We start from the raw sequence: 16,421 nt of genomic DNA, 5'->3' as shown, positions 1-16,421 counted from the left end.
TCTTCTCCCATGCCCTCATGTCCTCATGATTGTCTTTCTGGTTGTTGGCTGGCTGGCTAGTAGTCACTGGGACATTCTTTGGGAATATATTGTTTGTGTCTTTTGTTTAAGGATGGCCAGTCTCGAACAGTGAGGCAGTTCCAGTTCACAGACTGGCCAGAACAAGGAGTGCCGAAGTCTGGAGAAGGATTTATTGACTTCATTGGCCAAGTGCATAAAACAAAGGAGCAGTTTGGTCAGGATGGACCAATCTCTGTTCACTGCAGGTAAGTAAACAAAGCCTCAAAACAATTATGCAGATTGCTATTTATTTATTTATTTTTAATATATAATGTATATAAGTGGAGTTCCATAGGTGTACTATCAGAAAAGCAATCAAAGAGAATACAAAAATAGGAAAACATAGGATTGCTTTACAAACTGGAAACTGTTTTGTGATATAATCCCATTCATACAAACAAGGATCTTCTGAAATACGTAGAAAAGAGGTATTTTACTTCCTTTAAAATTGTCTCTTATTCAAGAAAAAAACAGTATCTTCAATGCTACACCCAAAAAGCAGTAGGAAGGGCCTTATCACAGGCTGCTATGTTTAATCTTTTTTTTTTTTTCTACTTGTAATTAAAAGTGAGGCTGTTGCATTGGTAGGAATTATTAGTTGTAAACAAGATGCTTGCTTATATGTTGCTCTCTAATAGCAACCAAGAAAAGCCAGAGAAAAATGGTAGCTACCTCAGGAAAGTGAGTAAAACAGTCAAAAAAACATTGAGGTTTAGATTGGGGATTTTGAATTTCAGAATATAATGCCCATTTTTTCATGTGATGAGTTCCATCGATACCTTTACAGCTCATACATAGATGAAAACAGCTTGGAGGGTTTGTAGAAATAATCCAGAGTGGTCTTTTTTAATATTCTTGTTTGTTTTTAATTTCTACAGTATTCTAAAGTGTGTAGCAGATGGCCAAAAATATTATCTTTACCTTTTATCTGTTATTTAATAAATTGCTTTCTATAAATTCCATTAGATTTTAGATACTCATTTTGCAACATGAAATTATATTTTTGCTAGATTAAATATTATTTATATAACAGAGATGGAAAATACTGATATAGGTTCCAAATTCTTTCTGCAAGCCAAGTAAGGCATCAATAGTAGCATGAAGACAAAATGACCAAGATGAGCATATGAATGAGCATATGAACGTAGGAATGTACAGCGTGAGAGAAATTCTTGTTCTTCCAAAGCCAGCAGCAGCCAAAAGTTACTTATGTGCTTTAACAGAGAGAACATATGCTCCCCTATGCATTCTTGTGCTCCCTAATCTGTTAGACTAATATACATGTATTAAATATACTCAACAACTTGAATCCTACATTTTCTGTGCACCTAATACATTTCGTGGCCTACAAAGAAGAACAGTAAGATTTCAGAGCAGAGTCTGGGATTCAAATGGCAAAGGAAGATGGACAGCCATGATAGGAACAAAACTTATTCTTCCTGACATAAATGACTTCAGAGAGCAGAGAAGTATTAATCAATATTTATGCCTGTATGCAGACATACATAAGAAAGTGAATTGACAATGTTCTCTGTTTTTTGTACCATACAAATTTGTCAACTCATAACTGAACTGATAACCTACATACAGTAGGTTATGCGGCACTTCCAAATAAGTGTGATCTTTTATGCTGAAATTATGGAGATTTCTACCCTTGGCTTTGATAGAAACAAAGTCAAATCCAATATAATTCATCATGGTTTCGTCTTTAAATGTATTAACATCATCATCATGAGAGTTTAGATATCAGTAATACTAATCATCATTATAAATGCTAGTCAACTTACATAAATAGTGGATATCATCAGCAAATTAGTAAGTTTATTTGCTTATTTCAGGAAGTATAAGATCCAGTTTCCTAGCCCATAAGGAATTATTTTAAAGATGACTCTAGTTTGTACCATAATTTTTAAGAATTTCTGCTGTAGAAATTCTTCAAATAAATTCCTCTAGTGTCACTTCCGTGTAGTTTCCATCCCATTTTATACATTATTTGCGAGTTTTCTTTCTGTATTACACAGAAAACCATGTTCTGGCAACAGTGTGTTATTATGTAAAATTTCTAAACTCATAAGGCATTTTATTAAAAATTAGTTAAAATAGCAGAAGACTGTTCACCCTGAAGCAAAATTTTCATCTGAAGCAATCTTAAGCATTTACAGTTATGTGAGCTTTTAGCTAAGGAAGATCACCCTTTCCCAACAGGCATTGAAGATGTATTTTTAACAAACTCTTATACAAAAACATCAGTACTTGCTCTTGGTTTATTAAAGTAATCTAAGTTTGGTGTCTGTTTAAACTTTGTTGAATTGTAATGCTAAGCTAGCATTATCATGGAGTATTTCCTTCACCATTTACTAAACTCAGGATTCTTTAAGACCTTTGCTTCATTACTTTGTTAATTGTTGTGATAGAACTCAATTTGTTGTTTGACTCACACTGAAGGAAATCAGCTGATCATTAAAAATGCTGCTAGTACTGATGCATACTTCCATCACTCTAGAAATACTGAACATCTTGTAGTAGGAATTGAAACCATGTTAAAATTGTTTGTCACTCAGCTGAAATTGGGTCAGTTTCCTACAAACTTTACAAAAATATTACATTAAATGGATGCTTTGGTTCTGCAGGTGCTGAATAGAGATCTTTCCACATTAGTCAATATTCCTTATTAAGAATCTGTGTTTCTGAGTACATCTCCAGATCCTTTTTGGTTTCTTAAGAACACAAGGGAACAAACTAATTCGTTTCTCTTCCTGAGTTAAAGAGCTAGGAATAATTTTTTGAAGTAATAGAGATTTGACAAGTGTCTAGTGTAGAAGTACTCATATATTTAGAAAGACCTACTTTTTTTTTTTTTTTTTTTTTTTTTTTTTTTTTTTTTTTGAGCTCTTTAGATAGATGGTTGAATACAAAGGAGCAAAGGATCAAGGTGGTAATCTGCCTTCATTCTTCTGCTGATCACTTTCTGTGCTGTTTGGTTTAGGTCACACTGTCTTCAGCTCTTAAAATCCAGGCAGGTTCCAATGATCTTTTTCCAGGATTATTTCAGAATGGTTCTTAAACAAACCAAGCTCTCTAATTTACATCATCAAGGAAAGGAGACCTTACAGTCCAATCTAGATCTCCAGGAACTTTACCATCACGTATAGGTAAATGAGTGTTAAGAGTTACGGTATTTTATCAAATTAGGTAATTAGGTATAAAGTGTCCTTTGGCTTCAGTTCTCCAAAGGCACACAGGTTCTGTAAAGTTTCTAAATCCAATCAAAGGTATTTCATAGCCCTAGAAGTGCACTGATCTAGACTAAAAAATAAAATACCATCATTGGACATTTTCTTTCCATGTTAGTCTTGTGCATTCACTCTGTGGTAGTCCATATAGACTTCTACTGTAGAATTCTGCACCTAAGTCTATCTGGCTTTAGAAAACCTCATGAAGTGATTAACATTACCAGTAAGATGATTAGTTGCTTAATTCCCACCTATGTGAGTTCAGACTTAGGTTTTCTATGTTATGTGTCATTTTCCGAGAGTCAGCCTCAGGAATAGGTAATTGTTTAAATTTAGTAACTGGCAACTATTAGCTCTATTGATTAGAATAATTTCTATAGCTTCTTGGTAATTTCTATAGCTTCTTGGGTGTGTTAGATAATAACAAAATCCCAAGATAGAACAGAAAGCAAACAAGCTATATATTCACAGAAGTGATTCCAGGCTAATATAGACAGACATTGTTTATGTGTATCAGTATTTGTAAGCTAAAGATCCAGATTGCCAGACTTGAATAAAGACTGTCTTAGGTTTTGCTTGTATCTGTTGTTTAAGTTGTAGCGTGTATATGAACAATTTCAATGTAAATTGAAAGTCCACTGACGGTGTCTACCTGAACTATGGTCACACTGAAGGTGTGCAAAATAGAAGCTATATATGAACAAGTCAAATAAAAAAAAAAAAATAATAATAATAATAAAAGTAGCAAAATACTTTGTTATCTTTTTCTTTTGTCATTTCCAGTGTAGATCACTGACAACAAATGCTCTTATTTTTCTTCACCATACACTGATTACTGTATATCTGGATCAACAAACGAAGTCACTTTGCAATGAAGACTGGAAACTCAGGAAGTACTTAGTAGCATGTGAAGTTGGCTTGAGAGCAATTATTCTTTTAAATACAATGTGGTAGTTTGCTGTGGAATTTTGCTTAGTGAGCCTTTCGTTGTATAGAAATCTGTACACATATGGTGTGTTGTATCCACAGATAATATGCCAGCCAATTTTTTCAGCATTAACTGTCAATTAAAATTCCTTTTTTTTTTTTCTTTCTTTCCTCTTCTTTTTTTCTTCTATTATTGCAACAGTGCGGGTGTTGGAAGAACTGGAGTATTCATAACCCTGAGCATTGTGTTAGAAAGAATGAGATATGAAGGTGTTGTAGATATCTTCCAGACTGTCAAAATGTTAAGGACGCAGCGGCCAGCCATGGTACAGACAGAGGTGAGGAAAACAGTTTTAATGTACAATGGTAATGGAAAAGGAGGGGTATTTTCATACAAAAAAATGAACATATAGAGACTGTATAAAATTTGGTTGTATCTATACCTTTAATTGTATAGTGATTATGTGAATACAGTGTAAAATCAGCTATAAAAGTATTGCATGTACTATTTCCTCTTTCCTGTTATGGCAGTAACATAACTTCCTGCTGGCTGTGGAAGAAAAGAAATCATTTCAGTAGTGGAGCCTATCTTCTGATAGTTGAAGAAAACTATTTTCCCAGAAGCACTACCTATTTTCTTTTGATCCTTTCCTTTGTGGCAGAAATATGCAATGATAAAGGAGTCAACTTGTTTCTGCAGATTGATTCACAAACGTTTTGTTCCAAGAGCAAAGTATTGGTCATTGCTTCAGAATTAGCCTGTATTATTTTCATAATTATCTTGACTCTGGGTCATCAAGCGACTGTTTTGCCTGAAAATCATAATGGTAAATTCAGCATCAGGAAAGCTATCATATAAATAATTTCCATGCTAGCAATAGTGCTATAGAGAAATATGAAGAGGAACAAGCAGCATGAACTTATTTCTTATGCCCGGATGCATACTGTCTCATGCCATAAAGAATACTTAAATATTGTCAGCATGTGCTTAATTTCTACTTAAATTTCTGAACAGGACACTTGAACTAAGCTGTAGTTCATTAGTTGGACTGTAGTCAGGGGGAAGGCCAACAAGGTGGACATCCTGGTGGGGGTCTGTTATAGACTGCCAAACCAGGATAAAGAGACAGGTGAGGTACTCCACAAGCAGCTGGCAGAAGTCACACAGTCACCAGCCCTTGATCTCATGGGGGACTTCAACTTCCTGGACATATGCTGGAAACATAATGCAGCCTAGAGAAAGCAGTCTAGGAGGTTCCTGGACTGTGTGGAAGATTCCTGACACAGCTAGTTAGTGAGCCTACCAGGTCAGTAAAACTGCTACCTTGGACTTCTGGAGGGCAGACTTAGAACTGTTCAGGACACTGGTAGGGAGGATCCCTTGGAAGTCAGTCCTGAAGGACAAAGAGATAGGCTGTATGCTTCTCCAGAAGGAAGTCTCAAAGGTGCAGGAGCAGGCTGTTCCTATGTGTCATAAGATGAGCCATCAGGGAAGAAGACCAGTGTGGCTGAACAGGGAGATTCTACCAAGTCTCTTGTAAAAAATGAGTTTATGTCCAGTGGAAGAAGGGTCAGTCAGCTTGGGGAGAGTACAAGAAAGTTGCTAGCATATGCAAAATAAAATAAAAAAAAAAAAGGCTAAAGCACAGCATGAGCTCAACCTGGCCATTGCAGTAAAAGACAACAGTAAAAGTTTTTACAACTACATAATTCCGAGGAGGGCCAAGGAGAATCTTCATCCTTTACTGGATGTGGTGGGGAATATGACTACTGAGGATAAGGAAAAGGCTGAGATTCTCAATGCTTTCTTTACATCTCTCTTTAGTTGTCAGGCCACTTATCCTCAGGGTACTCGGCCTCCTGACCTGAAAGTCTGAGACGGGGAACAGATTAAACCTCCCACGATTCTGGTGGAAACAGTAAGAGACTGACTATTCCACCTGGACTGTCACAAGTCCATGGGGCCAGATGGAATCCACCTGATGGTGCTGAGAGATATGGCGGATGTGAATGCATAGCTGCTTTCCATCATCTGTCATGTGGTGGTCATGGTCGACAAGACAGATGACTGGAGACTTGCTAATGTGACACCTTGATGCTGGGGAAAGTTACAGAACAGATTACTTTGAATGCAATCACATAGCATGTGTAAGACAACCAGGGGATCAGGCCCAGTCAGCATGGGTTCATGAAAGGCAAGTCCTGCCTCATCAACCTCATCTCCTTTCTAAGATCAAGTGGCCCGCCTGGTGGATGAGGGATGGCCTGTTGATGTAGTATATCTAGAATGTATCAAAGCCTTTGACACGGTCTCCCACAGCATTCTCCTGGAGAAACTGGCAGCCCATGGCTTGGACAGATCTAGTCCAACCCTCCTTGATGACAAGCAGGATGACCTAGAGCACATTGTACAGGATGGCATCTATGCCAATGCCACCTCTTCCAGTCCTCTGTCACCATCACAGTAAAGAAATGCCCCATTATATTCAGCTGAATCATCTCATTCCAACCCTGCTGACATTGGCAGGGACACCTTCCACTAAACCAGGTTGCTCAAATCACCATCTAGCCTGGCCTTGAACAGTTCCAGAGATGGAGCATCCACAACTTGCCTGGGAAACATGTTTTGGTGCCTCACCACTGTATGAGTAAAGAATTTCTTCCATATATTTTACCTAAATCTACTCTTATTTAGCTTAATGCCATTACTCTTTGTCCTATCACTAGGACCTATCACTAGGGCCCCTGATAAAGGGTCCTTCCCCGGCTTCCTGTAGACCCCCTTTAAATACTGGAAGGTTGTTATAAGGTCTTCCCAGAACCTTCTTTTTTTCAGGATGAGCAAACCCAGCTCCCACAGCCTGTCTTCATAGGAGAATTGCTCCAGTAATTGCTCCTCATGGCCTTCCTCTGGACTCACTCTAATAAGTCCATGTCCGTCTTGTGCTGCGGGCCCCACAGCTGAATGCAGTATTCTAGGTGGGGTCTCAAAGAGCAGACTAGAAGGGGATAATCATCTCCTTCAACCTGATGATCATACTTCTTTTGATGCTGCTCACGATACAGTTGACTTTCTGGGCTGCAAACGCACACATGGCCAGCTCATGTTGAGTTTCTCATCAACTAACAGTCCCAAGTTCTTCATCTCAGGATGCTCTCGATCTGTTCTCCACCCATTTGTGCTTGTGATTGCGCCAACCCAGGTGCAGGACCTTGCACTTGACCTTGTTGAACTTTATGAGGTTCACATGGGTCCACCTCTCAAGTCTGTCCAGGTCTCCCTGGGTGGCATCATCCAACATGGTGACTTCACCACAGAGCTTGATGTCATCAACATCCTTGCTAAGGGTGCACTCAGTCTCACTGTCCGTGTCAACAACAAAGATGTTAGATATCACCAGTCCCAGTACTGACCCCTGAGGAACACCACTCATTACTGATCTCTACTTGGACATTGAGCCATTGACCACAACTCTTTGAGTGCAACCATCCAGCCATTCCTTGTCCACTGAGTAGTCCATCCATCAAATCCATGTCTCTCCAATTTAGAGACAAGGATATCATTCAGAACAGTGTCAAAAGCTTTGCCCAAGTCCAGGTAGACGATGTCAGTTGCTCTTCCTTTATCCATGGATGCTGTAACCCTGTCATAGAAGGCCACCAGATTTGTCAGGCATGATCTGCCCTTACTAAAGCCATGTTGGCTGTCACCAGTCACCTCCTTATTTTCCATGTGCATTAATTTCCAGGAGAATCTGCTCCATGATCTTGTTGGGCACAGAGGTGAAAATGACTGGCCTGTATTTCCCTTGTGTCTTCCTTTTTTTCCCCCTTTTTAAAAATGGAGGTTATATTTCAAATAACATAGAAGCAGTGCCAAAAAAATGCAATCCTTATTCAATAAAGCACTTAAACTCGATACAGACCACACATTAGCTTAAAATTTAAAAGAAGGTCTAATGTATTTTCCAGGTGTTTGAGCACGTAGGAGCAAGAAACTGTTAGTGATCATAGTACTGAATTGAAACAAATATCTAATGAGTTTCCTAGTCACCAGAAGAATTCTAACTGTGATGTTAACAAGTATAACTCATGTGAGCCTAGCACATAGGACTATCAGATAAATAAGCAGGGATTTTTTTTTTTTTTTTTTTTTTTTTTGGATGGCGGATGGCTTTTTTAATATATATAATTTAAACCCTGAGTAGCAGTTGCGAATAACAACACAAACATGACATTTTAGTATGTGTTCAATATTACATAAATGTTTAAAAAGACTGCTGTGTGTGAGTGAGAATAACATGAAATGTGAAATATTGGATTCACTAGAGGTTTAAACAAACCATTTAACACATTGAACTTTCTCTGCTTCCAGGTATAGGTTGAAATGTAATCTGTTTCATATTAATAAAGTGCTTAGCTACATATTTCTCTCATAGGTCCTGTTGTTGACACAGGCAAAGATATCTTCACATCCTCATCAAAGCTTATATTGCTGAAAGGCTGGGATTCTCTTTTCTTCCTAACCTGGTTTTTAACCTGTTGGTTTTTCATGTAGCATTTCATTTTAAAGCTGTGGAGGATTTTATCGTTTAGTGTGTTGCATTTGCTATGGAGTTAATTGGATATTTTGCTACTTATTTTCAAATACAGGGGGAAGAGACATCTTAGTGTGCTCCCATAAGAAGAAAGCTTTATGCTGATGTTACATTAATCCAGTATTAAAGATTCTCAGTAAATGAGTATACAGGCTCTGTTTAAAGAGAAGGTGATTTCTGTGGAAAATGTTATTGCTTTAAATGAGTGTCTATCTTCATTTGTTGTAACTTAAATTGTTTTTCTGTTGAAGTTAGCAAGACAATATTACTAAACTGCAGATGCCTCTGTGGCATATTTGTCTGTAGCCACAAAGTATTCACTCTTAGTTGAAAGAAAATAGAAACCAAGCAACAAGCTGGCTTTTTGATGCTTTTGTTTCCTATCTTTCTTTCTCCAGGATCAATACCAATTCTGCTATCGAGCCGCATTGGAATATCTGGGCAGCTTTGATCACTATGCAACATAAAAACCCACCGTGGATTTTTATTGCAGGCCCTTTAAGATCCAGAGAGCCGCTTCTGAGCCATACAGTGTGCTTTAGAAGTACTTCTAAACTCTTAGCTATGGAGCGATTATTGGGGATATATAAAATACAAACAAAAATATTGGGGATATATTAAAGAAGAAAGAAAACAAAAACAACTATTCCATGTGGACCAAGAATTCACAATTTAATAACCTAACCATACTAAAAGAATCCCAACCACTGAGGCGTCTGAAGGATCTCATTTACAGATACCTCAAGGGTTTGACATTGGTTGAAGTCAAAGGGAAGACTTCAGGAAAGAGGAATTCATTTGAAAGAATGATCATCTTGTTCAGGATTGCATGCTTGTTGCAAAGAGGAATTTTGAGAGAACTGCAATTCCGTGCAAGAAGTTTGTTGAAAGATCAGGTCCTGGCTTCTAAAACAAATTGGACTCCTTACTTCAACAGCACCCCTTCCCGTCATATTGCTCATGATAACACTTTAGGGAAAATGTGGGAATGTTTAAAAAGAAAGTCCTTGATTTAGTTTTTTAGTATTGTAAAGATACTGCTGACCTGTGCTTCATTTTTAACTGTGTAAACTTTTTCCTTTTTTTAACAAGTTTATCATTCAATGAAGTGAATTAAAGAAAAGGTAACATAACTGTTCATTTTTTTTGTTTAAAAACTGTAGATTTTTTTAAGCTGTAGAACTGTTATCTGTAATAATCGTGCTGTAGAAATGTTAAGTAATTTGAAAATTTGCACATTTTTGTGCAGTCCTATATTTATCTACAGTACCACAGTCTTGTTAGATATTACTTTGAAAGTTTTGTTTGTTTTATTTTTCTTTAAGAAAATATTCATTGTAATCAGTTAAATCAAAATGGGTTTTTTGGTTTCTTTCGGAATCAACAGGGAGGCGCAAAGTATAAAGATGCTGCTACCACACACACATGCACGCACACACATGTACATGCACATGCACATGCACACCCACACCCTCTCTCTTTCTATATAGATAAGTATATGTATGTATTACTGTCAATCCATATCTAGCTCTCTGTATAGTTAGAGAGTTACAGTAACGTAGGTACACAAACACACACACACACACATAAACATACCAGTTCTTCCACAGCCTGGATTTATCAAGGTGGTAGAAAAGTTTCTCAGCCTACTACAATTATATTATGCTAGTATTTAATCATCTCTGCATTTCCAAGGTCCATAAACTTCTGTTTCAAAGGGAAATAAGGAATGCACATCATTGATATTTGAACATCACCTATCCCAAATATTTCTCTCCACATTGCCACTTGAACATGCAGACATCACACATGCACACACATACGCACACACATGCACACACACACACAGAGTATGTGATTTAGGCTTCCAGTGAAGTTCAATATTTGTAACACTATAGTGCAATAAGAAATCTTATTATTAAATGTAGGAGGTGTGCATGTGGGAAAGGTCAGTGCATATAACTTTAGGAGGGGAGAATGTTGTAATATACTAGGTATTAAGATGTTTTAAAATTGTATTCAATAGTATACTGTCTATAGTGTGTGCTATATAATTTACGTTTATCGTATGTAACAGGGCAAAGCCAAACACTCATTGCTCTGTGAATTCAATAGTTTCGTGGCATACAGCATTGTTTGGGAATGCTGTTTTTTATTTTAATTTTACATTTATAGTGCCTTATATTTGATGCCTATTTTGAATAGCATTTCTTTAAGTTAGCCTTCATCTGTGTTTAGTTCAGTTTGTTCATATCTCTGTTATTCTTTTCAAACATTTTAATACATGTATCAGACAATTTTGAATAATATGCATTCCCAGTTTCTAATCAAGTATGAATGCTAATAAATGATAACGCAAAACATGTAGGTAGTCAAGGCCCTTTATCTTTTCGTATTTCCAATAACAGACCAGCCCACAATTTAGCTATCTATTTCTGGTTGGCTTTTCAAACCCATTGTGTCACTGGTTATAGTGTTATCATTGAAGAGAAGTATCAGTACACTAGCAATTGTTGACATCAGCTGTGCTTATGCATCCATGTTTTTTTTTCAATCTGGGGCTAACTCCTGCTTGTTCATGGGTTAACAGATTGCTAAAGTGAAACCATTGCTTTCAGTAAGGCTAGCAAGATTGAGCTGGCAGGATGTATTTTTGAGAATGATGCTACATTTTCTTCCAGGTGACAAAGAATATTATTAAAACAGCACAAAGTACTTTTTGCCGCTCTTAATGGGAGTCCATTTGCATTGACCTCAAGTCTTGTGCTATCATCAGTATATGAGTATCAAAGGAATTCTTTCTTTGGGTCTTCAGATAGAAGCGTTGGTATGGCATGTGATCTCAACTTTTCTTCTTGTTCCACATTTCCCACTGTTAGCAGAAAGAAAAATACAAAAGACCAAACTCTAGCAAACATTGTATTTGAGCACTTTTGTAAAGAAAAACAAAACAAAACAAACAAAATAAAACAAACAAACAAAAAAATAACACACACACACATACATAATATACATATGAATCAAAAGTATATAGAAGGCTACCTCAGAATGAGATTCTATAACTTACATCTGAACCAGAGAAGAATGTGAACTAAGTTTTTTTTTCTTATTTCTTGATTTGTACTTTTAGCTAATTAGTGAAGTGCCAGGTTACATGGTGTGTTCATGTTCTTCAGCTTAGATCAGAAAACATAAAAATCAAAAAGAGCATAATTTTAGAAACATAGCCTAGGGAAAATTTTTGCATATTGGATCTGTAAAAAGATCAGAACTTTCTCCCTAGCAGACTATCTTGCAAGCTCCAAAATAAAGGGGAGATTCAAAAAAATAATAATTAATTAATTATTTAAAATCCGATTTTTATGGGAACTGTTGTACAACAATATTCCTTTTATTTTTTTTTTGTTGCTTAAGATAACACTTGGCATCATTGATGTGCATTCCACTTTCTGTAATCTTATATATTGTCATTCTGCAGTTAATTTTAATGGTAAGCATCTTTGTCTACATACATCATACATTTCCAAGCTTAGAATTGGTTTCATCAACATAACCAGTATGGTGCTATTTATGTTTGTATGTGTAGTTATGTCTAATTTTGTGATTAACTGCAATGGGCAAAAAAGGCAAAATATATAAAAATGGTCTATACAGAAGTTTAATTTCTCTCTCTCTCTCTCTCTCTCTCTCTCTCTCTCTCTCTCTCTCTCTCTTTCTCTTCTCTCACTCTAAGTGAATTGAGTTGTTAGAAATTAGAGAGAAAATTAGAGAGGACAGCTGGGGAAAGGGAGGGGCCCTCTAGGGAGATTTGCACTTTCTATACCTTTGTACTATGCACTGCCCTATTGATTCTACATCCAACAATGTTATTACTTGAACCCATCTGTAAGAAACTGCTTATGAAATCCACTTGTATTGTATTTAAATGACAGAGAACATGTTAAAGGAAAAAAGTTTGCAATGACAAAAAACTGCATCTGTTTTTTCTTTTTATTCTTTTTTTCTTTTCTTTTTCCTTTTTTTTTTTTTTTTTTTTTTTTTTTTTTTTTTTTGTGCCCTGATACTCCACAAATATCAGAAGGCTGCAGGTCTCATCATAACTATCTGTTACGTGGCTTTGCCATTCAAGCTTGGAGTGTCTTTACAAAGATAATAATAAATTGTGTTATTTGCTCTTGTTTTGGATGCATAGACTGAAAAATTAAAAAAAAAAAAAAATAACTTGTAAAATGGCTTGTTAAAAAGATACAATTACCTCTAATTAGTAGTACGCGTAAGTGTTTTACAGAATGAAAGGCGTGCTTTTTATTTTCTTACTTCGTTACATTGGTGGCGAAAGAGAATCTGTATGAAAATCAGTTCTTTGCTGACACAAGTTCCATTTGTTACAAATGAATTCTAATAAAATGTCAGTGTTATGCAGCCCTGGTCTTCTTTCTTAAGCAGTGCTTTTGATATCAGAACTCATTTGGTCTCTCTTGGTGATAAAGGAGCTTAATTGGAACCACCAAGTAGTCATTAATCTTCTTAACCAGTAGCTGGGCAGTAGAAAATTCATTCGCATGTTAACAAATATATTGTCTTCAGCAGCAAATTTTGAGCAAGCATAGACAAAATCTTTCTTAGGTATAAGGTCCTATATCTTCATGAATTTCAATGAAATTATAGAAATTATAACACTTTACATGCCCAAGAAATTCCTGTATGTGCTTTAGAAATGCATTGTTACATTGAGAAAATAGACTACTGTCTATTCATCGATCTAACCCAAAGTAGTAAAATATCCACACATTTGGAGAGAATTATCATTTTTTCAGTTTTATGGAATTGGCAGGTTGACCAAAGTCATTGGTCAGAGTTCCCTCATGGAAAATGTGGCAAGCAGTCATGACAGATGTTTAATTAATTTCCTCTCTGTAGTGTATGCTCTGCTGTTGCCAGTGGGTGAAAACATAAGTCTGTTACACTGTGGTGTTTCAAATTGTTTTCAAACATTTTGAAAAAGTTAGATGAATGTGCAAAGTTTATTGAGGCAGACTACAAGGATCACAGAATGGATATTCAGTCAAGGAAACAGATGAGAGTCTTGCTCTGTTTGCTTGTTTTGAAAGAGGACTCTATCCCTAAGATTACTTGTTTCTAAGGAAACATTTTATTAGCCATTACTATTAAGTACATGTTAATAAAGAATTCACTGTTCTGGAAGGAAGTACAAAGACATTGATGTTACATTGACTTCTGATAAATTGCATTGGTCTTAGAATAATTTCCACTTTAAGAAGGTGATAATAGTGTAAAAGTGAAGCCTTGGTAGTCTTACGCAGTTTTATTAGTTCTTTATCCACTGATTAGTGTGGATTTCATAATTCCTATTTTACTACTTTCAGCTGGGGCATGTTTTACATAGGTGCAATGTAAGGCGGTTAAAAGTTGTGGTATAAGAGGGTTTGCTTAACTGTCTGACTGCCTTTAGAGGGTTCTCTTTAATGTCAACATTGAATTCTTTGGATTTTCCCATTCTGTGTATCCAGCACGGGCCAAAACAAACTACTACTACTACTACTACTACTACTACTACTACTACTACTACTACTACTACTACTAAATCAAAATGTGGCTGTAAATGTGTTCATACATTTTAAGTTAATAGGTTTTAGACTAGTTTTAATTCATTCTTCTTTTATACAGAAAATAATAATAATAATAATAATAATAATAATAATAATAATAATAATAATTTTATGCTAGGTTCCTACATATCATTAAAGTTAAGAAATACTGTTGAGATGTGAAATTATCCTGTACCAAATCAAAACAATAGCTACAGACTTTCAACCACAGTAACTTTTGCATCTTTTTCATATTATGCAAAAAAATTGAACCAAATTCCCAGTTACTTAGAAACTTCACCATGTCTCTTAAAATGATGGATTACATATCTGACTGCGGATATAGATTTATAAGCACAATAAGCTTTAATTTTACTCAAAAACTGGAATTTTCAGAAAAACAGCAAATTTGCTGATGTGTAAGCCAGCTTACTGATGATAAGTAAATCACTCTTGCATAAAAATTAATGTGAAATATATATACATATACATAGCCACCTGTGCAAAAGTTTCAGAATTCTATGAAATAATCATGCATTTTGAAACTCTGAAATTTATCAGCTTGAGACAAGAAAAATTCTATAATAACACTGGATCAAATTGGTAAAAATTCCAACCAAATTATATCAATATTACTTGCACTGCCAAATAATATCATTAAAGCAGTTTCACAAATGTGAACTGGTGGTACTTTTTTCATTTTGTCTTTGTACATGGGGAAAAGGAACACTGATAGAGTATCTATCTATAACCTATCTGTTCCTGACGGTTGTCTTTAAGACCTGTGGCAATATTTATTTTATTTTATTTTATTTTATTTTATTTTATTTTATTTTATTTTATTTTATTTTATTTTATTTTATTTTATTTTATTTTATTTTATTTTATTTTATTTTATTTTATTTTATTTTTAAGGAGGGAATATTAATGCTATGCTATTTGCTGCAACTACTTGGAGAGTTGTTTTATTCAAAAGCAAAGGATTTTGATAATGTAGTTATACTGACATTCAAATGCAAGTATATTCTCTTTGCACCGTCCTATGTATTTTAAACAAGATGTTTCTGTCCTCCAGTTCATGGGTACCATAGTAGGATGCGGAGTATTTTTCACTAATGCAAGGAGTCAAGATGGGAGGAAACATCTGCTTACTAGCTTTCAGAGAGCAGATAACCTGCAAATGAGGCAATGTATTGAATAGGGATCATTTTGTATCTAGAGTATAAATAGAAGCTTTTGAACCCATAATGCATTCAGCTTGCTTCTGTCAGCAGTAGTCTTTATTATTATAGCAGGAACAAGCAAACGACCTTTGCCAATAAAAGTAGTTCGTGATAAATTCAACAGCCTTATTGGATCTAGGATCTAAATCTCTAATGTCAAAACTGCCTTGAAATACCTCTGTTCACATCCATAAAGACAAGAGAACAAAATATAGGATTTTCTTCATTGGAAAAAAGAATATTCAAAAATACATCAGTATTACTGTACATCTGGTCTTTGCTAATCCAGTTTGGTATTGAAATCCAACAGTGTGTAAAGGTCATAAATGAATCTGGTGTTCAGTTTTGGTAGGCATTTTAAAAAACAAACAAACAAACAAACAAAGCAAATTCCCATGCATACAGCAAAAGAAAACAAATTGTTGTCTAAAGGCTGGATGGAGACGACCAAGCTGGCAAACCAGTTCCCAGCACTACAACTCCTCTTCATATACTGTTGTACTTCAAATTAAGCACACCATTTACTGAAAAAATCAGAGACTAATGTTGCATACCCAGTAATCTACTGAACACGGATATGGTGAAACAGTCATCTTTCACAGATAACAGTAAAACTGTGTACTTCTGCTCCATTCACATGAAATGTTTATCGCATTTATCAGCATTGTCTCAACAGTCCACACTTTGGAAGAATATTTGCAAACATTTCACACATTGACAGCTTCTGTTTGAACTCCTTTTATTCCATTGCCACTACAAAAGTTTGCTATT

General features: G+C 35.6%; 1 protein-coding gene across 43 annotated transcripts in view; it reads left to right on the top strand.

Moving 5' to 3' along the window:
* Positions 1 to 12,777, top strand: part of PTPRD (protein tyrosine phosphatase receptor type D) — a 408,570-nt gene extending 395,793 nt beyond the window's left edge. For all 43 annotated transcript variants that reach the window (XM_032206666.1, XM_032206669.1, XM_032206656.1 and 40 more), the window contains 3 exons: positions 112 to 266; positions 4,423 to 4,558; positions 9,217 to 12,777. In XM_032206666.1, coding sequence (XP_032062557.1) covers positions 112 to 266; positions 4,423 to 4,558; positions 9,217 to 9,285 — 360 coding nt within the window. In that variant the 3' untranslated portion in view covers positions 9,286 to 12,777. The remainder of the gene's footprint in view (positions 1 to 111; positions 267 to 4,422; positions 4,559 to 9,216) is intronic.
* Positions 12,778 to 16,421: the final 3,644 nt, after the last annotated feature.

The sequence above is a fragment of the Aythya fuligula genome, chromosome Z, assembly GCF_009819795.1.
Source record: "Aythya fuligula isolate bAytFul2 chromosome Z, bAytFul2.pri, whole genome shotgun sequence".
Taxonomy (NCBI): Eukaryota; Metazoa; Chordata; class Aves; order Anseriformes; family Anatidae; genus Aythya; species Aythya fuligula.
Note: the sequence above shows the minus strand (reverse complement) of the source record. Positions and strands in the feature narration are given on the sequence as shown.